General features: G+C 44.2%; 1 protein-coding gene and 1 long non-coding RNA gene across 3 annotated transcripts in view; one reads left to right on the top strand and one right to left on the bottom strand.

Annotated features, from left to right (window-relative positions):
• Positions 1-1,565: 1,565 nt before the first annotated feature.
• Positions 1,566-11,557, bottom strand: LOC134732067 (uncharacterized). The gene is made up of 3 exons (XR_010114993.1): positions 10,307-11,557; positions 9,107-10,142; positions 1,566-2,326 (listed from the first exon to the last, which is right to left on the bottom strand). It is a non-coding gene; the product is annotated as an uncharacterized lncRNA (long non-coding RNA).
• VPS37B (VPS37B subunit of ESCRT-I) overlaps positions 10,384-25,376 on the top strand; it is a 32,203-nt gene continuing 17,210 nt past the window's right edge. The window contains exon 1 of one of the 2 annotated variants that reach the window (XM_055238029.2): positions 10,384-10,572. In XM_055238029.2, the coding sequence (XP_055094004.1) occupies positions 10,462-10,572 (111 nt within the window). In that variant the 5' untranslated portion in view covers positions 10,384-10,461. Of the gene's footprint in view, positions 10,573-14,797; positions 14,949-25,376 lie in introns of those variants that run through there. The other variant, XM_063614725.1, reaches the window with a different exon arrangement.

Raw genomic sequence — 25,376 nt, 5'->3', positions numbered from 1 at the left:
CAACTCCCACTTATGAGTGAGAACATGCGGTGTTTGGTTTTCTGTTCTTGTGTCAGTTTGCTGAGAATGATGGTTTCCAGCTTCATCCATGTCCCTGTAAAGGACATGAACTCATCCTTTTTTATGGCTGCATAGTATTCCATGGCATAATTTTTGTAGTTTTAGTATAGACGAGGTTTCACTGTGTTGGCCAGGCTGGTCTTGAACTCCTGACCTTGTGATCTGCCCGCCTCAGCCTCCCAAACCTAAGCCACCATGCCGAGTCCCTCATGGGCACTTTAAAAATACAGCAGAGGCTGGGCATGGTTGCTCATGCCTGTAATCCCAGCACTTTGGGAGGCCAAGGTGGGTGGATCACCTGAGGTCAGGAGTTTGAGACAAGCCTGGCCAACATGGTGAAACTCTGTCTCTACTAAAAATACAAAATTAGGCCTGGCGCAGTGGCTCACACCTGTAATCCTAGCACTTTGGGAGGCCAAGGAGGGCAGACTGCTGGAGTTCAAGAGTTCAAGAGCAGCCTGGGCAACACGGTGAAAACCTTGTCTCTGCTAAAATACAAAAGAAATTAGCCGGGCATGGCAGAGTGTGCCTGTAGTCCCAGTTACTCGGGAGGATGAGGCAGGAGAATTGCTTGAACCCAGGAGGCGGAGGTTGCAGTAAGCCGAGATTGCACCACTGCATTCCAGCCTGGGCGACAGAGCAAGACTCTGTCTCTAGTTAAAAAAAAAAAAAAAAAAATAGCTGGGTGTGGTGGCACATGCCTGTAATCCCAGCTACTTGGGAGGTGGAGGCAGAAGAATCGCTTGAACCTGGGAGGTGGAAGTTGCAGTGAGCCGAGATCGAGTCACACTACACTCTAGCCTGGGCAACGAGAGCGAAACTCCATCTCAAAAAAAACAAAAAAACAAAAACAAAACAAAAAACCAAACACACACACACACAAAAACAGCAAGGGCCAGATGCGGTGGCTCACACCTGTAATCCCAGCACCTTGGGAGGCTGAGGAGAACAGATCACTTGAGGTCAGGAGTTCGAGAATAGCCTGGCCAACATGGCGAAACCTGTCTCTACTAAAAATACAAAAATTAGCTGGGTGTGGTGGTGCATACCTGTAATCCCAGCTACTCAGGAGGCTGAGGCAGGAGAATTGCTTGAACCCAGAAGGTGGAGGTTGCAGTGAGCCAAGATCTGCCACTGCACCCCAGCCTGGGTGACAGAGCAAGACTGTGTCTCAAAAATAAATAAATAAATAATAATGGTTAGAATGATAAACTTTATGTATATTGTACCACAATAAGAAGTAATTTTTTAAAAGTGGTAGCTGAACTAGTTTTATGTGTATTAATAGAGATGGATTTCAAAACAGAGACAGAAGCATGTTACAGAATAGGATGCCATATTTTTTAACAAAAATACTACCCAAAACAACACCAAATAAATCTGTTGTGCATTCATATGTATATATGTTAAAGAATAAAAATGGTCTGGAAAAATTCACACCAAGGAGTGTTAACAGTGGTCGCCGCTGGGGAGAAAGGATGAATAGTTAGGTGGCCAAGGAGAACTTAGTTTCTTTGTCCTAATTTATTTATTTGTAAAGGAGGATGGCGTGGAAGACTAAATAATAATTCCCCAATTACACCCGCATCCTCATGCCCTGCCAGCGTTGTTTTGTGTGGTACAAAGTCTTTGCAGGTCTGATTAAGCGAAGGGCCTTGCGGTGGGGAGTGGCGCCTGGGCTATCCAGGTGAGTCTAGTGTCATCACAAAAGCCTTCCTAAGAGGGAGGCAGGAGCATCAGGGTCAGAGGAGGCGATCTGAAAACAGGCAGAGATTGACCGAGGCCCCTAGAAGCTGGGAGAAAAGCAAGGAAGCTGATTCTCCCCTCTGAGTTTCCAGAAAGAACCAGGGCTGCCAACACCTTGCCTTTAGGACGTCGTGATTTTGGACATCTGACCTGCAGAACTGTAAGAGAAGAAATGAGTGTTGCTTAAGCCACTAAGTTAGTTGTCGTTTGTCACAGCATAGGAAATGAATACAGGATTCATAGCTTCCCTGTACAGTTAAACATTATGCAGTTATATAAATAGAAAGGCTCGGGAGGAGGGAGTAGATTTTGAGTGCATCAGACAGGGCACCCCCTCTTGAAAGAAGAGCGTAAACTAGGTGGGTTTCTGTAGCACTGACGTTGAGGGCAACAGGTCCAGGAGGTGAAGAGGTCGGAGTGACTGAGGTGGGAGCTGACGTAAGATCATTAGCATATGCAGAATCACCTCGAGAAGGACCACAAGGTAAGAGCAGAATAAACTGGTATCTTCACACATTTTCTGCAAAAGACGAGACATGCAAAATTTCACAGTGATTAGAATGTTCCAGATTTAGTGCCTGGATTAACACCTTCTGCCGAGAAGAATCTTCACTTGAAAAAAAAAGAAGAAAACACCCTGCATGGAATTCAAAGGAAAAAAAAAAAAAAACACCAACATTATTTTCAGCACTACTAGGGGAAAGGCAAATTCAGGCAACACCTGTTGAACAGGTTTCAAGAGGTTTTGGAACCAGCTATGGGTCAGCTAATGTCGCTAAGGAGTTATATTGATTTGTCCTTAGCTATATGATTGCAGAGTGACACGTTCCATATAAGTAGAGTGTGATCTCTCTTGCTTTAAAAAAAAAAGTGGTGGGAGGGTGGATATGAATATAGTTGCTTGAATAAGCATTGAAAAAACTTCTGGAAGGAAACAAGTTGTTAATGGTTTTTGTTTGACCCCCTTATCTACTGTTTGAATTTTATTTTATGCCATTTTATTATTACTTTTGAGACAGGGTCTTGCTCTGTCTCCCAGGCTGGAGAGCAGCGGCACGATTATAGCTCACTGCAGCCTCCAAATCCTGGGCTCAAGCAATCCTCCTGACTCAGCCTCCTAAGTAGCTGGGACTACAAGCATGTGCCACCATGCCCAGGTAATTTTTTTTTTTTTTTTTTGAGACAGAGTCTCACTTTGTTGCCCAGGCTGGAGTACAGTGGCACGATCACTGCTCACTGCAGCCTCGACTTCCTGGGCTCAGGTGATCCTCCCATCTAGTCTTCCAAGTGCTGGAATTACAGGCATGCACCACTACGCCCGGCTAATTTTTGTGTTTTTAGTAGAGACAGGGTTTTTCCATGTTGCCCAGGCTGATCTTGAACTCCTGGGCTCGAGATCCTCCCACCTTGGCCTCCCAAAGTGCCAAGATCATGCCACTGCAGCCAAGATCTACCTCCCGGGTTCAAGAGATTCTTGTGCCTCAGCCTTCCGAGTAGCTGGGATCACAGGTGCACACCACCATGCCTAGCTAATTTTTATATTTTTAGTAGAGATGGGGTTTCACTATGTTGGCCTGGCTGCTATTTTTTTTTCTTTTTGAAAGACGGGGTCTTGCTATGTTGCCCAGGCTGGTCTGGAACTCCTGACCTCAAGGATCCTCCTGCCTCAGCCTCCCAAAGTGTTGGGATTATAGGCGTGAGCCACTGTGCCCAGCCAAGGATCTTTTTAATTTTTTTAAATTAAAAAGAAGTCTTGGCATGGTGGCTCACGCCTGTAATCCCAGCACTTTGGGAGGCTGAGGCAGGAGGATCCTTGAGGTCAGGAGTTCCAGACCAGCCTGGGCAACACAGCAAGACCCCGTCTTTCAAAAAGAAAAAAAAAATAGCAGGGCATAGGGGTGTGTGCCTATGGTCCCAGCTACTCAAGAGGCTGAGGTGGGAGGATCACTCGAGCCCAGGAGCTTGAGGCTTGAGCAGTGAGCCAAGATAGTGCTGCTGCACTCCAGCTTGGGCAACAGAGAAAGACTCTGTCAAAAAACAACAACAAAAAAAGTGATTCAATTTCTAGGAAATTATCCTACATATAGGCTTAAGATGTACACAAAGATTATGTACACAATAGTGTTTTTCACAGCTTATTGTATAGACAAAGAAATCTAAATGCCACAGTAAGTCAGGTATGGTGGCACATACCTGTAGTCTCAACTACTCAGGAGGCTGAGTAGGGAGGATTGCTTCAGGCCAGGAGTTTGAGGCTGCATTGAGCTATGATCTCATCACTGCAGTCCAGCCTGGGCTATAACATGAGACCCTGTCTCATAACTAAATGCATCCATGCATGCCACAGTGTCTACTCTGGAATACTATACAGTAGTTAAAAAGAATGTAGTATAGCTGAAAGTACAGTACCGAAATGCCATTTGTAGAGTAGTAAGATCTTCTATTAAATGAAAAGTTAACTTATGTACATGTTTATCTTTTTTGAGATGGAGTCTTGCTTTGTCACCCAGGCTGGAGTGCAATGGTGCAATCTCGACTCACTGCAACCTCCGCCTCTCTGGTTCAAGTGATTCTCCTGTCTCAGCCTCCCAAGTAGCTGGGATTACAGGTGCCCGCCACCACGCCCAGCTAATTTTTTGTATTTTTAGTAGAGACGGGATTTCGCCATGTTAGCCAGGCTGGTCTCGATCTCCTGACCTCGTGATCCACCCGCCTCAGCCTCCCAAAGTGCTGGGATTACAGGCGTGAGCCACCGTGCCCAGTCCATACATGTTTATCTTTTAAAAAATTCTAGAACCAGAAACAAAACTGATCATTGGGGCTACCTCTGGGATATGGGTTCAATAGGGTTTGTTGTTAACATTTCAGTTTACACACTTCTCACAGTTTAGACAGTTTTTACAGTAAACGTTATTTTTAAGTATTTGGATGTTAATTTGTATATTTTATTATAAATATTTCAAATTTATCAAAAGGAATAGATAATAATATAATAAGCCCATGACTCAGTTAAGAAACTCAAGGTGCAAATTACTTTTGTAACTAAAGAAGCAAGCAAACAAAAACCTATAAAGGTTTCCTTAAAAAAAAAAAAAAAAAAAAGCCACCTTGAGAGGGTTTCAGTTTCTAGTTTCTCTCTAGAGAATTTGCAAACCCAATGCCTGGAAATCCTGTCTCTGTACTTTTACCTCTGTGTAAACCACCTCAAGTGTTATAACCACTTCTATGTAAGGTTTTTCAACGTTGTCAGGGTTCGAAGTGAATGTTAGAGCTGAGTTAATTTCTTGGTGGATGAACCTAATCTTGAAACTGTCAGGCTTATCACAGTGCATATAAGCAGGGAACAGTCTGTTGCCTCTGTGGTTTATCTGCAGTGTCAAGACAAATCAGGCAAAAAAATGCCGCAGGGCCACTTTCTGAAGGCTATTTTAGTGAGGAAAGCAAGGTTCTGGGACTTGAAAACAGTTGGGGTCCTCTCTAGGGGTGACCAGAGAAATCATTCATAAGGGAAGCAAAAATTAAGTGGTCTTGCAATGGTTCTCCCTGGCTGGGTTGATCAACACAAGACGTAAAAATAGCTTTATTGACTCTTTTTAAATATGAAATAATGATGCAAAACAGAAGCATTTTTGTTGAGAGATAAAAAAAAGAGCAAGATTAAGACCCCCATCTTCCTCTAAGTAAATAGTAAGAAAAGTGAATTTTCAGTAACACTCCAGCAGGGAGTTTAGTGAAAATCAGGCTGTGAAAATCTGCCCTGCTCTGTTTCATGGCATATCACCTAATACATTTTTATTTATTGTGGGTTGGTGCAGCACAAAAGTTTGGGTTTTCGGGATTTTATTATTTTTGTTGGTGACCATTTTGGTTTTGCCAGTGACATTTAATAAACTCTTTTCTGTTTTTCTTGAGGTTGTGAGCAGCTACATTTACATTAGTTATATTAGTTTTCTTCTTTTAGTCAAAAAAAAAATACAAAAATCCTTGGCTGGGTGTGGTGGCTCACTCCTGTAATCTCAGCACTTTGGGAGGCCGAGGTGGGTGGATCACCTGAGATCAAGAGTTCGAGACCAGCCTGGCCAACATGTTGAAACTCCGTCCCTACTAAAAATATAAAAATTAGCTGGGCGTGGTGGCATGTGCCTGTAATCCCAGCTACTCAGGAGGCTGAGGCATGAGAATCACTTGATCCTGGGAGGCGGAGGTTGCAGTGAGCTGAGATCGTGCCACTGCACTCTAGCCTGGGCGGCAAAGCGAAACTCTGTCTCAAAAAAACAAAAACAAAAACAAAAAAAAACTTCAATCCACAAGCATTGTTGTAACCTTAAAAAAAAAAATTACTAACTTCTCCACTAACAACTTAAATACTTTGTTACTCTCGAGTCTTTGTCCTATAGAAATATAGCTTGTTCATTATAATCAGTCTGTATACACATTATACATGTGATACACACACATACACACAGAGAATGAGAGAGAGAGAGAGAGAAAGAGAGAGAAAGAGACAGGGTCTTAATCTCTTGGCCAGGCTGGAGTGCAGTGGTGCGACCACAGCTCATTGCCACCTCAACCTCCTGGACCTCACCAATCCTCCCACCTCAGCCTCCCAAGTAGCTGGGACCACAGGCATGCATCACCATACCGGGCTATTTTATTTTATTTTATTTTATATTTGTAGAGACAGAGTCTCCCTCGCATGCCCACGATGGCCTTGAACTCCTGTACTCAAGGGATCATCCCACCCCAGGCTTCTAAAGTGCTGGGATTATAGGTGTGAGCCACCATGCCCAGCCTACATTTATATTTTGCCTTTGTACCTTAACTGATGTTGGTTTTTCCACGTAGCTTCATAGTCTTTGCGTATCTTATTTTAATGGCTGAAAATATACCATTGATCAGATTTACTACAATTTACTTAACCATTCCCATACTGTTGGACATTTAAGTTCTCATAATAATGGTCATTTATTCACCCTCCCCTCCTGTGACCATTCTATAGACCTCCATCTTCCAGGTTGAAGTGACTCTCCTGCCTCAGCCTCCCAAGTAGCTGGGACTACAGGCATATGCCACCACACCTGGCTAATTCTTGTATTTTCGGTAGAGATGGGGTTTCATTACATTGGCCAGGCTGGTCTCGAACTCCTGACCTCAAGCGATCCACCCGCCTTGGCCTACCAAAGTGCTGGGATTACAGGTGTAAGACACCGGGCCTGGCCTCCTACCTTTATAACACACCAAAATAACATCAACCCTAAATATAATTTTAAAAATACTATTCTATATTTGTATATCTTCTCTTGCTCTCCAAAGCAGAGACTGTAAAAGGATTTCTTTTTTCTGGATGACTAGTATGTAGGTCATTTTGGACACGTAGGTATCAGTACATGACAGTGACATGGTGGTGACATCAGGCTGTGAGTCCCCAGAGAAGCATGGCTATTCCACCTGACACCTGGGGGAATAATTCCTCTAGTGCACACACATAGTTTTGTAGCTATGTGTGCTATGCTATGGACACCTTCTTATTAATACATTTTCTCCCAGCGTCTCAAACTGGAAATCATTTCTGGATAAATCTACCAATGGGAGAGAAAGAATTCTAACCCCAAGGCTAGAAGATTTTTAGGTTCAACTACGCAAAGGTTGTGTGTGTGTGTGTGTGTGTGTGTGTGTGTGTTTTAAGTATGCTTGCCAAACAATTCCCAATATTGTGTAACAGGAGATTCATTGCTCAGATGGCAACAATGCTCCCATTGAGAGTGAAGCTCTGGCACATGCATACATTGCCCTTGATTCACCAGAGCAAAATCTTAGTTAACCCACAAGCATTACAAGCAGACGTAGGTGCATAAAGAAACCCAAATATCAGCCAACCGATAAAAGGAAAAAGACATGCAAATCCATCCATGCATTAAATTGACAGGTTTGACACTGATGCGAGGAAGCTTTGACATTTTCTTTTCTTCTCTCAACCCCCTTTAAGAGTGACAAGAAGTTTTTAGAGTAGCAGAAAACAAGATGATTTTGTGGTTTGCTCTAACAAAGGAAGTGGTGTATGACTCCAATAGGTTGGTGGCAGATAGCAGGTATGAGAAGAGTTATAAAAGGACTGGGCAAGGGTGGCAAGTGAGCCTTGTTTAAACTTAGTACCTTTAGAGGTCACTGTATATGGGTATGCCATTCTGAAGCCAGTTTCGTTCCTGGGGTATGTTCTTGGTTAAATCACATCATCCCTCTAGATTCTGGAGAGCTCTGACCCCTACCTTATTCTCATCTTCTGTGGGGACTATGAGAAATTCCTGGACATCTTAAGCCTCATAGAGAGGATTTCCTGGAAATAGAGCTACTATTCTCAATTTGACAGGTCTATTCTTCTCCTGGAGGGAAATGGAAAAAAGAAACGCCAGCTTCCTACATCTCCTTCCCGCTTGTGTCCTTTCCTCCTTAGAGCCATCTTTCTTCACCAAGTATAACAAGTTAGAAGGAAGAAAACTACTGAGTGTCCTTTTGAGCTCAATAAAACCTTTAGTTTGGCCGGGTACAGTGGCTCATGCCTGTAATCCCAGCACTTTGGGAGGCCGAGGTGGGCGGATCACGAGGTCAGAAGATTGAGACCATCCGGGCTAACACTGTGAAACACCGTCACTACTGAAAATACAAAAAACTAGCCGGGCGGGGTGGCGAGTGCCTGTAGTCCCAGCTACTTGGGAGGCTGAGGCAGGAGAACAGCGTGAACCTGGAAGGCAGAGCTTGCAGTGAGCTGAGATTACGCCACTGCACTCCAGCCTGGGCGACAGGGCGAGACTCTATCTCAAAAACAACAACAACAACAACAAACAAACAAAAAACCTTTAGCTTACGGATCATAAGAAACATTTCTTTTGGCTGGGCGCGGTGGCTCAGGTCTGTAATCCCAGCACTTTGGGAGGCTGAGGTGGGCAGATCACTTGAGGTCAGGAGTTCGAGACCAACCTGGCCAACATGGTGAAACCCCATTTCGACTAAAAACACAAAAATTAGCTGAGCGTGGTGGCGCATGCCTGTAGTCCCAGCTACTTGGAAGGCTGAGGCAGGAGAATTGCTTCAACCCAGGAGGCAGAGATTGAGGTGAGCTGAGATCGCACCACTGCACTCCAGCCTGGACGACAGAGCAAGACTCTGTCTCAAAAAATAAAAAAAGCAGTAGTTCCTCTAACTTTCATCATTTTTCTGCAAACACAAGCCCTTAGTACAACGGGCTGGAAGGAGAGAAGAGGTTGGCAGAGCCCAGCCTAACGTATGGATGGAGAACACAGACCTTATGTTTTACCCATGGAGTTGCAGAAGCATCAGCTTCATACACAAAGCCCCTAAGTCTGCCGATAAGCATTTGCTGAATGCCTCGACTGTGTTCAGAGCTGAGTTATGCGACGAGGTCAGTGTGTTATGATGCCAGCGTGGTGGACGCCAGACTGGGAGCCAGGAGACCTGCCAATTACTTGATTTTCAGAAACAAAGCAAAAGCCCAAAAAACTTCCCCCTCCCAGGGCTTCAGTTTCCTTATGTGTAAAATTAGGGGGCTGTCATTAACCTCAGCCTTAGGTTTCTTCTAACTAGAACTATGACAGATTCCAAAGTAGGATAATGAGTTCCCAGGCTCCTGGATCTTAAGAGGCTTCCCGGTAGCTGGGAGAATGAGAGCGACTGCACCCTAAATCGTGTTGTTTCTGAAGGAGCACAGGTTGGCCCATCTGGATGTCTGGGCACCTTCCTCTGAGGTGATGCAAAGGGGCCACTCAGTGGGTCCTTGCTCAAAATGCTCCAGCCTTACTGGCCTTCTTCCCATTCCTGAATGCACCAAGTTAGTCCTGTCTCAGGGCCTTTGCACGTGCTGGTTTTGCTGCCTTGAACTTCCTACAGAAATGGTGGCTGGTTCCTCCCTTTTCATCCTTCACATTTCCTTAGACGCCACTTCTCTGAAAGTGCCATCTCTTACTACCCTAAAGGTCTTTTTATTCTCTTATTTCAGTGTCCATTCCCTTGTGATCTCCTAATTATTTTACTTATTTCTTGTTTTGTTTGCGTCCTCTTTCATTCTGTTAGCTCCATGTAAGCAGGGGTCCGTTTTGCTTTATTCAGAACTGTATACTCAATGCCCAGTACAGAGTAGGTCTCAAAATATATTTGTTAAATGAATGACGTGGCAGCTCCACAATTCCAAGGAACCAGTGACACCTAATGTTGTTTCCCCATGAAGTCTCCGTCTTTTGGGTTCCGTGCATCGGGCTGGGCTCACAGGCTGCAGTAACTTCCTTCCCACTGCCTGTTTTCCTTGGATCGCGGTCTCTCTCTTCCTGGAGGAAAAAGACTGTTATGACCTCATGGCGCGCTCTCCCAAGCCGCAGTGACGTCATTAATGCGCTCACGCGTCACAGCCCAATCATAGTGCCCTTCCCCTCCCTTTAGAAGTCCCGACTGTCCCTGATACATTCCACTTCACGCGAGCCGCGACACTTACGTCACGTCCGTCCGCCCGCCCGCACGGTGATGACGTCACGACCCAGGGCTGGCGTCACGTGCCCCCCCGCGGGGGGCGGCCCTTGAGGGCGGCGCTTCCGGTCGGCGGAGCCTGGTGGCCGCAGCGGCGGTGGCGACGACGGCCGAGACGTGGGGATGGCGGGCGCCGGGAGCGAAGCCCGGTTCGCCGGGCTGTCGCTGGTGCAGCTCAACGAGCTGCTGGAGGACGAGGGCCAGCTGACGGAGATGGTGCAGAAGATGGAGGAGGTGAGCCGAGCTGGGGCTTAAGGCGGCGGCTGTGGGGCCTCGGCGACCGCGGCGCCTCTGGTCGTGTTGAGGGAACTGGGCTAGAAATGGGGGCGCTTGGGGCGGGGTTCGGGAGCCAGGGAACCGCGACTGGTGCTTAGGCAGGAATCGGGGGCCTGAGAGAGGGTTTGAGGGACTGAGGGGACCGAGACTAGGGCGGAGACGGGAAAAAGGGTCCTGAGACGGGAAAAAGGGTCCTGAGGCGGGAAAAAGGGTCCTGAGACGGGAAAAAGGGTCCTGAGACGGGAAAAAGGGTCCTGAGACGGGAAAAAGGGTCCTGAGACGGGAAAAAGGGTCCTGAGACGGGAAAAAGGGTCCTGAGACGGGAAAAAGGGTCCTGAGACGGGGCTTGGGGAGCCGATTGGGGGTCCTGAGACAAGGTTTTGCGGGGCTGAGGACTTAAGGCTGGGTCTGAAGTGGAGATTAGGGAGCCTGGAATGGGAATTTGGGGATTAGAGTGCTATCGTTGGGTCCAGGCGGAAGAGGACGGAACTAGGGGGATCTGAGATTGGTTTGTCCGGAGGAGAGGGGAGAGTAATAAGGGCTGAATCGGAGGCGAGGATTAGGGGTGACTGAGGGGGGCCAAGAGCTAGATCTGGTAGGGGTTGGGGGGTTTCCTTTAAGAGGAAAGGTTGGGGGCATCCAGGGGGACTGAGGCAGCTATAGGGGATCAGAGTAGGTTTTGGGGGACTGAGTGGAGTATCCAAATAGGACTCTTAGGAGAGGATTGAGGGTTCCAAGATGGATTCGGGAGGCTGAGGGTCTGTAGCTGAGTCTATGAGGTGGTTCTGAGGCTCTTTAAGGGTTGGGTGAGGGTCTCCAGGGTTTGGAGGCAGGAGTCCATGGTCATACCATAGCCAGGGTAAGGTTTGAAGGTTCCATGTATCTAAGGGGTCCCAAGAGTGCCCCTGGAGTCTGACTTCTTTTGAAGTGGCCCAAGCAGAGTTACGGGAGTTCGTGGATAGGCCTAAGGGTGGCGACAGGATACGTCTTTCTGTAAGAGTTGCCCCCTCCACCGAGGAAGGGAAGGTGGGAAATTTCGTGTGGCTGGCTTTGTACCACTGTATCTCACGTGTCTGGGACCAAGGAAGGTTCCTGGAGCTGTTTCAGGAAGAAGATAAAATGGGGGTTTGGGGCTGGCTGCCAACCCTCACCTCTGAGAGTCAAGCCTTGCCCAGCCCCCGAAAGGCATGTGCCAGCTCCTGTTTCTGGTTATCTTCCTTCATACCTTGAGGTGTGGTTTGCTCTCGGGTAACTGACTTCATCCTTGCAGATTTGCAGTGCGTGCTCCCTTTCTCTCAACCCATTTGGACTCATTCTCGGAAAGTCTGATCTTATGGGTCTGGTTCTCCTCCAGGCAGGTGGGCCCAGGCTAATCCCAGCTCTTCCTGGCCCACCTACCACTCCTTTATGTCTCTGAAGTCTGAGCCTTCCCACGCCTACAGTGCTGAGCCTCTCACCCAGGAGCCCATGTGGGGGCTTTTGGCTTTCTTTCCGAAGAGGGATTGTTTAGCACCAAGCCAGCCCCCTTAAAAGAGAGCTTGTATGGAGGTTGCACATTCAAAATCCCTGGAAAACCCTCAACAGATCATTGTCCGGAGCTACAGAGAGGCCACTGTAGTAAGATGCTATCAGTCTTTCCGTTAATACACCCCTTGTATTCATGGGCTTTGTAACTTGGCACATAATAACGTTGCTCCAAGATACAGTTTACCCCGTTTATGGTCTCCATGTGGCACCTTCCATTTTGGAGAATAAGAAGTGACAAAATCCATCTTTTTTAGCTGAATGAGTTTCATGTCTCCAAAGAAAAAGTCTTTGCTTAGTTTCTCTGCTTTTCAGTTGCTGGGAGACCTTTTGTTGATTGTCAGCAGGGTTTTTCTGGTTTAATAATAAAATGATAGGTATATTTTTCTAATGTGTAACACTGCCTACAAGTTATTTTGGTATATGTGACTATTCTGTTGCAGTAAGAACTGAGTACTGTAGCTTTGTTGGTGGAACATTAATAGAAATAAACTGCCTTTAGTGGAGGGAAGATTGTGGAACGAATCAAGTTCATTCTGTTCACTTGGAGGCTGTTAGGGACAACCTCACCTGTTTCCTCTACCTCGGAACCTGAAGATTATTTTTTAAAGAGAAAGGTAAATTCGTCTGGCAGGAATTTTTTTTGTTTTTTGTTTTTTGTTTTTTTGAGTGAAAGTGACCATACCTGAATACCCAAGAGAAGTATTGAGGCCTGAGCGACTCCACTTGATAAGTCTGCATAGTTCACATTAAATTACTCAGCAGTAGTTTGCTTTTCTGGGTGTAGTCCTTTTAAAACAAGGAAACAACTTGAAAACCAAAATACCTTAGCTCACCTAGCGAGGATCACTGTCAATCCTGTTGTCCTGGTCCTGTGTGGTGCCTTTCTCGGAATGGGTGTAATGTGAACCGAAATTTTTGTTCATGGTAGTTTCACTCACCTGGTAATGCTATGCATTGGCTTATGTTGGGGGTGATTGTGAGACACAATAGAAGAAAATATTTTATGAACTGTCCACTGTTGACCAAATGGAACATTTGTGATGGCGTGTTAAAGAACATTCTGGCTTTGGAATCACACACTCCAGACTGGACTTGGCCGCTTCCCAGCTGTGTGATTGCAGGCAAGTCACTTCACCTGCCTGAGTATCTGTTGGAAAAGGATAATATGACAGTAATACCTATTTCATAAAGTTAATGTGAGGATCAGGTGAGATGATGCCTGTTAGTACTTAACACAGCCCATCAGTAGGGCTCAATAAAAAGTAATTGCAATAATTAATCACTTGTATTAATAGTTCTCTTTTTGAAAGATGACTGACAATCATTAATACCAGATCATCCTGAAAGTTACTAGGATCCCATTTCAAGAATGTTGAGTAAATTATGATTTGCAATTAGCCTAAAAAACATTTACCTTTTCCTTTTTTTTTTTTTTTTTGAGAAAGGAGCTTGCTCTGTTGCCCAGCTGGAGTGCAGTAGTACAATCTCGGCTCACTGCAACCTCGGCCTCCTGGGTTCAAGTGGTTCTCGTGCCTTAGCCTCCTGCGTAGCAGGGCTCACAGGTGTGCGCCATCACACCCAGCTAATTTTTGTATTTTTAGTAGAGATGGGGTTTCAGCATGTTGACCAGGCTGGTTTTGAACTCCTGACCTCAGGCGATCCGCCTGCCTCAGCCTCCCATAGTGCTAGAATTAAAGGCGTGAGCCACCGCACCCCGCTGCCACCAGCTAATTTTTTATTTTTGTTTTTTTGTGGAGATGGGGTCTTGCTATGTTGCCTCTTGAATTCCTGGCCCTAAACCATATTCCTGCCTTGATTTCCCAAAGTGCTGGGATTACAGGCGTGGGCCACCACGCCCAGCCAAACATTTATCTTTCTGTGGTCAAAATGATTATGTATTTGAGTAGGTATAGGGTGAAATGGTAAATATAACAGGCCTTTCACAGCATAGAATCTCTTAACCTGAACCGAAGGATTTCTTTTTTTTTTTTTTTTAATTGGCAGAAGGAAGTGTTTTAAATTGTAGAGTAAGGCTTCTTTAAGCCTGAGGGGATATTTTGTGGAGGCTGGAAAAAGTGGCTAGGTTTTGAAGGCATTCACTGTTAGGTTTAACTGCAGCTGTTCATTATGCTTCACTTACATTGTTTTAATTGTGGCGTGTGAGTTTCAGTGCAGTTTAAGTAGTGAACATGATTTCGGAGCTAGCTAAACAGTCCTCATTTTCTGGGCCTGTGTGTCAGTTTCTCTCTTCCTGTTCCTCCTGTTCATTATGCAATTCCCTAAATGTAGTATATCCTTCATGATCTTATGCTCTTGTCTGTGCTGTTGGCTAATGTTTCATATGCATGTATTTTATTTTTAAAGTTATTTTTACATGGCAGTGGAATGTGCCTTCCTCTGTCCACATTAACCCCATTGGACTTGCAGGGCACTCCCTTAAAAGGAACTGTGGCTTAGGGGATTAGGCAACTAAACCGGACCTCTTGAGTTACTTCTTCACTGTGCTTTCTGAGGAAATGCTGATTGGTTACTGCTAAAGATTCCACTAACGATTCAAATTGGAGATCTTTGTTCCCATGGCATGAAAATGCCCATGCCCGCATGCAAAAATGCTGAGGGTCTGAAAGACAGATTGTTTTGTGGAAAGTAAAGAGCTCTGGTCTGGAAGAAGCTGTTTCCCTAAGGCGTGTTCGGGTGTGATTTGTGTGTGGGGCTGAAAGCTACTGCATGAATCATAATGGCTCATTGAAATGTATTGACCTTGCTTTAAATCCAGGGACTGGCTCCCGAACATGCTCTGAATGCTGGTGAGACTGTTTTAGAAGCTAAGATTTGCACTCTTGAGTATAATATTACTGGAGTTTGTTTTTATCCGTGTTGTATAATCATTATGTACGCGTAAAGGCTTCAACTTTTACGTTTAAATCTTTTCCATGGACCTTTTACATGAGTAAAAAATTACTGTGCCTAGGAATATGTACGGAAATTCAGTTGTATGTCATTTTATCGTTAAGTGAGGCATCAAGATTTTATGGAAAGCACGGAACTGAGTTGTGTGACTTTAAGTGACTTAAACTCTGTGCTTCAGTTTCCTCAACTGTAAAGAAAGGATAATATGCCTATCTTTTAGGGTACTTGTAAGGCTAAATGTCACAACAGAAGTGGTACAGAGGATGCATTCAGTAGAGGCCAGCTCCCTTTTTTTTTTTTTATTATACTTTAGGTTTTAGGGTACATGTGCACAATGTGCAGGTTTGTTACATATGTATCCATGTGCCATGTTGATTTCCTGCACCCATTAACTCTCATTTAGCATTAGGTATATCTCCTAATGCTGTCCCTCCCCCCTCCCCCAACCCCACAACAGTCCCCAGAGTGTGATGTTCCCCTTCCTGTGTCCATGAGTTCTCATTGTTCAATTCCCACCTATGAGTGAGAACATGCGGTGTTTGGTTTTTTGTCCTTGCTATAGTTTACTGAGAATGATGTTTTCCAGTTTCATCCATGTCCCTACAAAGGATATGAACTCATCCTTTTTTATGGCTGCATAGTATTCCATGGTGTATATGTGCCACATTTTCTTAATCCATCTATCGTTGTTGGACATTTGGGTTGGTTCCAACTCTTTGCTATTGTGAATAGTGCCGCAATAAACATACGTGTGCATGTGTCTTTATGGCAGCATGATTTATAGTCCTTTGGGTATATACCCAGTAATGGGATGGCTGGGTCAAATGGTATTTCTAGTTCTAGATCCCTGAGGAATCGCCACACTGACTTCCACAATGGTTGAACTAGTTTACGGTCCCACCAACAGTGTGAAAGTGTTCCTATTTCTCCACATCCTCTCCAGCACCTGTTGTTAGCTCCCTTTTTTTAAGATGCAATTTTCAGAATATGTAGACTGGCTTAGGTGAAATTTGATCAATTTATTTAGTTGCTCTTCTGCGTTTACTGAAAGTGCAGTGGGGGTGGCATCGCACAGTGGTCGGAGTCAGAACTGGCTTTTGATACCAGTGGTTGACCTTTGACAAGTATTTAGTCTTTTTAATTGTTGTTACCTCACTGGAAATTAAGGAGAAAATAACAATAACCTTTTTCATAGCATTGTTGGGTAGATTAAATGAAATAAGATTCCTAATATGATACTTAGCACAGAGTGAACACTTGGTAGTTACTGTTAGCTAAAAGGCGTAGTTTCCTTGATGCCCAAATGGAAGATTCCATTTCAGTTCCACAGCTCTTGGACACTTCCCTGTGCAGGGTATTGTAAAGGATGGATACACAAGTAGGACATAATCCCTAGATTATAATTTGGGAATAAACTAAATACAGAAATGCCTACAATACAAGAGGGAATAGGGAGTTTGTTAGGGAAGATGAAGGGCTCTAGAGGTGGATGGTGGTGATGGTGGCATAATAATATGAATGTACTCAGTGCCACTGAACTGTCAACTGTTCTCTTAAAAATGGTTACGATGGAAAATTTTATGTATATTATATCACAGTTTTTTGAAAAAAAATAAGAAAAAGGCCAGGCTGGGTGCAGTGGCTCACACCTGTAATCTTAGCACTTTGGGAGGCCGAGGTGGGAAGATTACTTAAGCCCCGTAGTTTGAGACCAGTCTGTGCAATATAGCGAAACTCCATCTCTACAAAAAATAAAAAAATTAGCCGGACATAGTGGCACACACCTGTAGTCCCAGATATTCAGGAGGCTGAGGTGGGAGGATTGCCTGAGCCTGGGAGGTTGAGGCTGTGGTGAGCCATGATCATGTCACTGCACTTCAGCCTGGGTGACAGAGTGAGGCTGTCTCAAAAAAAAAAAAAAAGCCAGATGTGAATTCTAAATGACATTGAAGTTCAGATGAAAAAGCTCTCTGGCTATGTTAGGTTTCTGTTGCAAGAGACAGTTTTTTTTTGTTGTTTTTTAACTTACGTCCCCACAAAACAAAAGAGACAGACTTTGATAGGTAGGTAAACGTTAAGAAAATAAATTATTAAATAGAATAATATCTACCAGAGGGCACAGAGAATAAGGAACTTTGTGTACCTGCCACCCAGCCGAGGAAGTAAACACTGCCAACCGGCAGAACCCCCCACCTCGTGCTCTGCCCTCGGTGTGCTCTTCCCCATGCCCACTGTTGTGAATTATTTATTTCTCTAAGTAGGCTTTTGATGGACAAAAATGGGGGCTCAGGAGGAAGTGACACAGGCACAGAGGCAGGAAAGCAGGGATGGGTTGTCCGACGAGCGAGTTCTCGTCTACTTTGGCCAGATGGTATGTACTTGTGTGTAGAGAAATGACAAGAAATAGGGCTGGTGAGGGGGAGTGCCAGGGTGTGCGCCCCGTGGTGGTTAATTTAGGAGGAAACAAGGAGCTTCGTGACCATTTTGGAGCAGAGAAGCAGTCGGATGAAACTGCTCTTTATTTTTTTTTGAGACCAAGTTTTGCTCTTATCTCCCAGGCTGGAGTGCAATGGTGCAATCTCGGCTCACTGCAACCTCTGCCTCCCAGGTTCAAGCGATTCTCCTGCCTCAGCCTCCCAAGTAGCTGGGACTACAGGCACGCGCCACCATGCCCGGCTAATTTTGTATTTTTAGTAGAGATGGGGTTTCTCCATGTTGGTCGGGCTGGTCTAGAACTCCTGACCTCAGGTGATCCGCCTGCCTTGGCCTCCCAAAGTGCTGGGATTACAGGCGTGAGCCACCGAGCCCGGCCTGAAACTGCTCTTTAGGAAGGTTAATCTGGCAGCAGAGCGTGGGCTGGCTTGGCGTGGCAGGACCAGGTTGGCGGCGGAAGTGGAGGTTAGGAAGAAATTAGGATTTGAGCTAGGGCTCTGGGAGAGGTATTCGGACCAGCTGGCCAGACTCCCTTTCTCACGTCCCCTCTCCTGCTGACCTGAAGTGCTTTCCCTACCTCTGTCACAGGCACGTGGTCCCTTAGCTTCTTTGTATACCTCTCCTGTGGCACTTGACACATATTTTGTAAGTCACTTCCCTGTGTTCCCCACTGGCTTGGGGGCTGCATTTTGTCATGTTTGTCTTTTTGTCCTTGGCACCCAGCACAATGCCTGGCACCCAGGATGTGCCCGGTTAGTGCTGCTGAGTGAGTGGTGATAACCGGGGCTTCAAGTGGAAGTGAGTAGGAGATGGGGCTCTGGTGAGTGGGGAGGGGAGGGGCAGTGGGGGTGCAGGAGGGAGGGAGTCATTGAGGCTGGATTAGGCTGAGCATGAGGGATGGGCAGGGCTCTGTCCCGCAGGCAGTTGGAGTGTGGTTCTGGAGCTCAGGGGGAATGCTCTGCTTGGAGATAGAAATTCAAGCCACTCTCCTCCAAGTGCTTGTGGAAATCAAGGAGAATATAAAAGTTTGAAAGGCCACTAGGAGCTATTAGTGGGTTGGGAGAAGGAAAGAGGTGGCATCGAAGGGAGGGGAGAAACGAGAGAAACAAGTTGGATGACCTAACATCCTGTTAGAGACTGGCTGGAGGAGGAACCCAGAAGTAGACTGCACTGTTTGACCCTCACCGGTCAGTCGGTCGTATGCAGAGTGGTTGTGCTCTTGAGCTGAGGAATGCCAGCCTTGTTGCCTGTTTGGCTTTGATTACAGTATTTGTAGCAGAATGTTGCTATGGGGATTCATGCCAGGTACGCAGTGGGAGGTGATCTAGAAGACCGTGTGTCAGCCACTCGTAGGTAATCACTGGCGCTCAGAACATGCTGAGACAAGAGTTCTCGTTGGTTTATTTCCTTCCCCAGCTATGTGAGTTTTCAAATTTCATCATTGGAAATGATGTCTTACCCAATGATACAAAAGCAGAGGAAATGTCTTTGTAGAATTTCTTCCAAGGGCAGAATGAAAGTAGAGAGGTGACTTAGCTTAGCTTTGTTGTCTCTAGAGTACATTACAGTGTGTCAAGGGAAAGCTTTTCAAAGTATTTGTCATGGGATTGTGAGGAATGTAGTCCATTACTTTGTCAAAGAGTTTATGTGAAAAGTAGATATTTGAATAATTTGTTATAATTTCAAGCAACGTTACAGCTAATGTTTCTTTTAAATCAAACCTTTTATCTCCAAGGTTAACTAATGGCACCTCGAGGTTATATTTATATCTGCAGCCCAGTGTCTAGGATAGTAGAGGAACATAGTGCTAATTCATGTTTGTCATCAGAGCTGGGTGTGGTGGCTGACACCTGTAAATCCAGCTACTCCGAAGGCTGAGGTGGGAGATCTCTTGAGCCCCATGAGTTTGAGACCAGCCTGGGCGACATAGTGAGACCCTGTCTAAAAAAAAAAAAAAAAAAAAGTGGGCTAACATGTTTGCCATCAGACAGCAGTTTTCATTAATGTGAACATGACTGAGGTCAAGTGTATTCATGGGTCAAGTGTATTCATGTACCCAGCCTTTGCAGAGCACCTGTGGTGTGCCACTTGGGGGATGTGAAACCAGTAAACCACATAGTTTTCATCATTTAGGATCATGCAGGTGTACAGGGTACACGTGAAACAGTAGTGAGGCCCACATGCTGGTGGGGGGAGATCCAGTAAGCCTTTGGAAGGTGGGGGGTCAGCAGGGAGTGTTTCCTGGAGAAGATGAATGACTCATAAGTTGTGATTCAGAGAATGAGTTAAGAGTTAGCCAGGTAATGAGGGAGAAGGGCTCCCAGGCATATGGGAGGAACAAAGGCACTTAGGGAAGAAGCCGGGACAGAGTGTGTGTGCGCACAGGAATATTATAAGTATTGCTGGAGGGACCAGGGCAGAGTGTAGTGGGGGCTGAGGCCCAAAAGGCAGTCAGGAACCAGATGGCCTCATATGCCCTGTTAAGGAGCTTGGGCTTGATCCTCTAGGCAGGGAGCCGTTGGAGGATTTAAGCCAGGGAGTGCTGTGGTTGGTCACACTCGCCATTTATGTAGATGATTTTGGCAGCCAGGGGAAGGATGGATTTGAGGGGGATGAGATTAGAAAGCTGGGATATGAGTTAGGAGGCTGAAAGATGGTTGATAAAAATGATCTTTGGGCAGCCGAGATAACTGACTTCAAGGACATACTGGACTCGTAGCAGAGCCTGTTGAGTCTTGCTTTGCACACAGTTCAAATAATAATTCACTTAGTCATATGGTTTATCTGCCAGTGGCAAATGTTAAGACTGTGGGGAAAAACTAGAAGAACCAATAACATCATCAAGAAGTAAGTGACAGAGGAGGCAAAAGTCATAAAAGCTGTACAAAAATTGGAAATTGACCGTTGAAGCATCATGGTTAAGACAGGATTTGGGTTGCTAGGAAACTTTGGGGCAAGTATTTAACCTTCCTATGTGTCAGTTTCCTCCTCTTTAAAATGGGAGTTAGTAATACCATCCTTATTGAGTTATTCTGAGGATTAAATAAGATGATGTGTATAAACTGTTTTACACCATGCCTGGCAAGAAAAAGAACCCAGTAAGTGGAAGCTGTTACTGTGAATACATTTTGTGGCCGTTTGATTAGGGTAGTGTTTTCCTTAGATCTCTAATATTGTGGATGTTAATTGTATTATAATTACATTAAAAAGAGTTCCATGGTAAATAAATTTGGGAATTAAAGAGAGATTTTTTGTTTTTTTGAGACAGGGTCTCACTCTGTCGCCCAGGCTAGAGCGTGGTGGCATGACCATAGTTCACTGCAGCCTCCATCTAACAAGCCTCCTGAGTAGCTGGGATTACAGGCGCTTGCCACTACACCTGGCTGACTTTTTTGATTTCTAGCGTAGATGAGGTCTTGCTATGGTTGCGTAGGCTGGTCTCAAACTCCTGAGCTCAGGCAATCCTTCTGTCTTGGCCTCTCAAGTGTTGGGATTGTAGGCGTGAGCCACCACACCGGCCAAGAGAGGTTTTGTTTCTTCTGCTAGAGTGTGTGGTGAAGCTCCAGAGGGGCAACCTACACAGTATTTCCCATTCACACTTGATTGCAGCGCTCTTAGAAAAGCTCACAGGACTGGGTCCTTGGGGGCACACTTTGGCAAATGCTTATTTAGGGGAGAAACATACCCGTCTGCTTCCATAGCCCAAGGGTATTGCTCTATCAGAGACAGCACCAGTTACTTGATATTCATAACGACAATTCGAGATCATCAAAGAAAGCTACCTTAGTTTCATGTACTCTGTTTAAAAAGGCAGGGAAGTATAATAGTATGTTTTATTTCTGATCCCAACTAATCAAACTTTTAAAAATAATGTTTTACATGTTTATGATAGAAAATTTGGAAAACACAGCCATAAAGAAGAAAAGTGTAATCACATCATATCACTACCCAGAAATAAACACTGTTAACAAAGCATTTAAGTTTTTTTCCTTTGTTGTTCCCTTTTGGGATGATTTTTTAGAGTTTTTGTAGAGTTTTTGTTTGATTTTAACCTAAAGTTATACTCTGGGTATTTTCTTATTTTTTAAATCAGAATATTCTTACATGACATGATTTTTAACAGCTACGTGATCTTTCATGTGGACATGTCATTTATATAACCATTCCTTTATTGGATATTTAGGCACTTTTTTGCTGTCATAAATTATAATGCAATTAACATCTTTGAAATCTGTTTAAAAATCCATTAAAGTGATCAACATTTAACTTGTTTTTTTTTAGTAAGTCTTAAGTGTCTAGGCAGTTTTTAGGTAAAATATCTGATCCCCTACATGAAATATGATTATATAGTTTTTTAATTATGAAATTTCAGTGGAGTAATCTCAACAGATTCTCTTTTGGCTAATCCCTTTCCCTACCCACAGACTGAAAAAAAAATTCCATTATTAGAATAGCATTTTCTCATTTAAATGGAATAGAAGATGAGTAATTGGAGTCATGTGAGAGTTAAATTTTATTTGTTGAACCAAATTCTGGGTCAGGTGTTGGAAAGTTCATGTCATGATGTATTTTAAATGTAAAAACAAAATTGTCAAAAGATACAGTCTTTTTTTTTTTTTTTTTTTTTTGAGACGGAGTCTTGCTCTGTTGCCCAGGCTGGAGTGCAGTGGCGCAGTCTCGGCTCATTGCAAGCTCCGCCTCCCAGGTTCACGCCATTCTCCTGCCTCAGCCTCCCAAGTAGCTGGGACTACAAGGCACCCGCCACCACGCCCAGCTAATTTTTTGTATTTTTAGTAGAGACAGAGTTTCACCATGTTAGCCAGGATGGTCTCAATCTCCTGACCTCGTGATCCGCCTGCCTCGGCCTCCCTAAGTGCTGGGATTACAGGCGTGAGCCACCGCGCCTGGCTGACAAAAGATACAGTCTTAATAAACATAAATCCAGGGTCCACCTGGGTAGGCACTTTCTTATTTGCACCTGTGTAAAGACTAGTCTGAAGAATTCTTAGGCATGAATTTCCAGAAATTGTGGTAAAAAGGAAATAGAGATGAGGGGGAAAAAACAAACACACCAACCCGAAGCTCTTCCTAAATAAATGAATGCTTTGGTTGTTGGTCCTGGCCAGAAACTATTAATAAGAAAATCAGAATTTAAGAATTCTTCTGTAAGCTGCTTTTTTTTGGAGATGGGAGGGGAGTAGAGGCTATTAACTGACACCCCTCATGGTCATGTGGTCATGACTAGGTATCTGGACATTTCTGCTCCCACACTGGAATCTCATACTTACACAGGATCAAATGTGTTCACTCCCAGATCTGTTCATTCTGGTTTTATTATAGTAGTTCTGTGATTTCATTAAATCCTGGGGCAACTGATGAACCATGAGTGCAAAGAGAAAGTTATTTCTACAAAAACTGTCAACTGAGTGCTTTGGAAAGTGTTGATATAAATTGATTCTCTCGAAAGAAAACTTGGTGGTGAATTAGGTTGGGACTAGATCGGGGGAAAGTGGAAGAAGTCCCAAAGGATTCTGCCCTCTGATTGCTTATCCAGTGTCCAGTTCTCACCCCACATGAAAAGACGTGGTCTATTTGAAAAAGAACTTTTGGAACTTGAACTAGTGGACCCCCTTCTCTTAAGAAAAGACCTTTACCTTAAATGGAACATTGACAACAGATCTTTAAAATGTTTAGTGTGTGCTTTAACCAAACTGCTCAGTTACAGGGACCTAACTGGTTCTGATGATGTGGAGTGGAGGGCTCAGCTGTGCATTTCGTGGCCTTTACTGCTGAGATTCTAATTCGGAAGGCCTAGGATAGGGCCAGAGGACAAAGGCAGTTAACTTTGTGATCCATGTGGGTGTCCCATGTTGTCTTCTGATCCTTACTCCTGCCCTCCTCCATCCAAGGTCTCCAGTTATTCTAAAGCTAGTTAGGACATTTTATAACATGTGCCAGTTATCAGAACCATTGACACCTGTTACTATATTTCTTTATTACTGACACCATTATCCACATAATAAGTCCAAAAAGATGGGAGAGCTTGTTTTTCCTCTGAGTATTGGAAAATACGTCTTCTGGCCAGGTGCGGTGGCTCACGCCTGTAATCCCCAGCACTTTGGGAGGCCAAGGTGGGCGGATCACGAGGTCAAGAGATCGAGACCATCCTGGCCAACATGGTGAAACCCCATCTCTACTAAAAATACAAAAATTAGCTGGATGTGGTGGCACACGCCTGTAGTCTCAGCTACTTGGGAGGCTGAGGCTGGTTGAACCTGGGAGGCGGAGGTTGCAGTGAGCTGAGATGGTGCCACTGCACCAGCCTGGTGACAGAGTAAGACTCTGTCTCAAAAAAAAAAAAAAAAAAAAATGTCTTCTAGGAAAAACCAAACCCACCCCTGGTAAGTTGTGCCTGCCAGCCCTAGAAACTGTCAAGTGTGTCACTTCCCATCTTACCTAGGAATAGTCCATTTATTTTCGAGCCTAGCTTTTTGTGTTTCTGTTGTTAGCTGCACTCACACATACCAATTTTTAGATTCACATCAGCTACATATGGAGGGGATCGTTTGAGTCTAGATCCCACTGTCTGTTCCTTTTCAAGGGAAGCAAGTTTTCTCTCAAGAAGGATTTTGATGTCTCCGATAAAAATAGCTATCTTTATTAATCTAATAGTTGGAAGTTAGAGGTTCTGTGTGTGGAGTGGGTTGTTTGTGGAACATTCGATAAGCAGCTGTTAAGTTTCCTTCCTGAGTGGGCTGTAGCCTTGGAGATGGTTTCACACAGCCCCCAGGATTGTCGTATTTTAGGACTGTTTCATAATGTTCTCCGATTCTTTAAGTATATTTCTGTATTTGCAGATCTTTTAATTTTGTCAACATGTTAAATAGTCCAACTCCGCAACTGTTAAGTTTTTTTCAGTAAAACTGAAGATTTGAATTAAGCCACATTAATGTGTTTACAGCACATCTGTGGGACATCGTAGGTTTGGATTACAGGCTTCACTTGAAGACCTGAATTCAGGTGGAGACTGGTGAAATTATTTTGTCATTGGGAATATCTTTTTACTAAATGAAGGTGAATTTGGGCTTTTAAATAACCTAGCCTTTAATGTAAAGCTCAAACTCAAATTGCATGTTACCTTGGTGAAATTTACCTTGAAATTAGTTGGTGCGATAAATCAAGTATCGTAAAATAAAAAGAGATTCAGTTAACCTAGCTGAATTACGGCAGCCTTTCTTTATCAAATCTAACCCATAAGCCTGCTGCATTTAAGGTCTTAATGCAATTTGAGAATATTTCTAGTAGTAGAATAGTACAAAAGCTAAGATTTATTTTATTCCTTTTCTTTGTGTTATAGATAACTTTGAATTTAATTTAATCTGGAGAGGAAAAGATCAAAATCAAATTTCCCACCAAAAGGAACTAGTATTCCTTTGAGAAGGGCCAGCTCAGCTTGGGGGCAGCAAATGTACAGGATGGGTCTTAGACGTATTTTACTGGAGAGCAGGGCAGCAGTGGTGTCCCAGAACAGCCTTTTATTGGAGATAAAAATTTCATTACTTCATAATGATACTCTCAAAAAGCTTATTGGTCATTTTTGGAGTTTGCTCAGGTATGAACTCAGTCTTCCAAAAGTTGGTTTAAAAAGAAAAAAAAAAAAAGAACCAAGCATTTATCCAGCTTTTCCTATATAAACTGTATTTCACATAGTCAAATAGATGAGGCAAAAAGCTTTTTATAGAAGAAATTGAGCCAACACATGCAGAGGATGATATTAAAGGATTATTGTTAATTTTGCTAAATGTGATTATGGCATTGTAGCTAGGGTTAAAAAGTTCTTACCTGTTAGAAATATAAAATTTTTAAGCGTGAATGATGATGATGCTCGAAGT

The sequence above is a fragment of the Symphalangus syndactylus genome, chromosome 13 (genome assembly GCF_028878055.3).
Source record: "Symphalangus syndactylus isolate Jambi chromosome 13, NHGRI_mSymSyn1-v2.1_pri, whole genome shotgun sequence".
In the NCBI taxonomy this organism is placed as follows: domain Eukaryota; kingdom Metazoa; phylum Chordata; class Mammalia; order Primates; family Hylobatidae; genus Symphalangus; species Symphalangus syndactylus.
The sequence above is the reverse complement of the archived record's forward strand: the minus strand, read 5'-3'. Positions and strand labels throughout refer to the sequence as shown.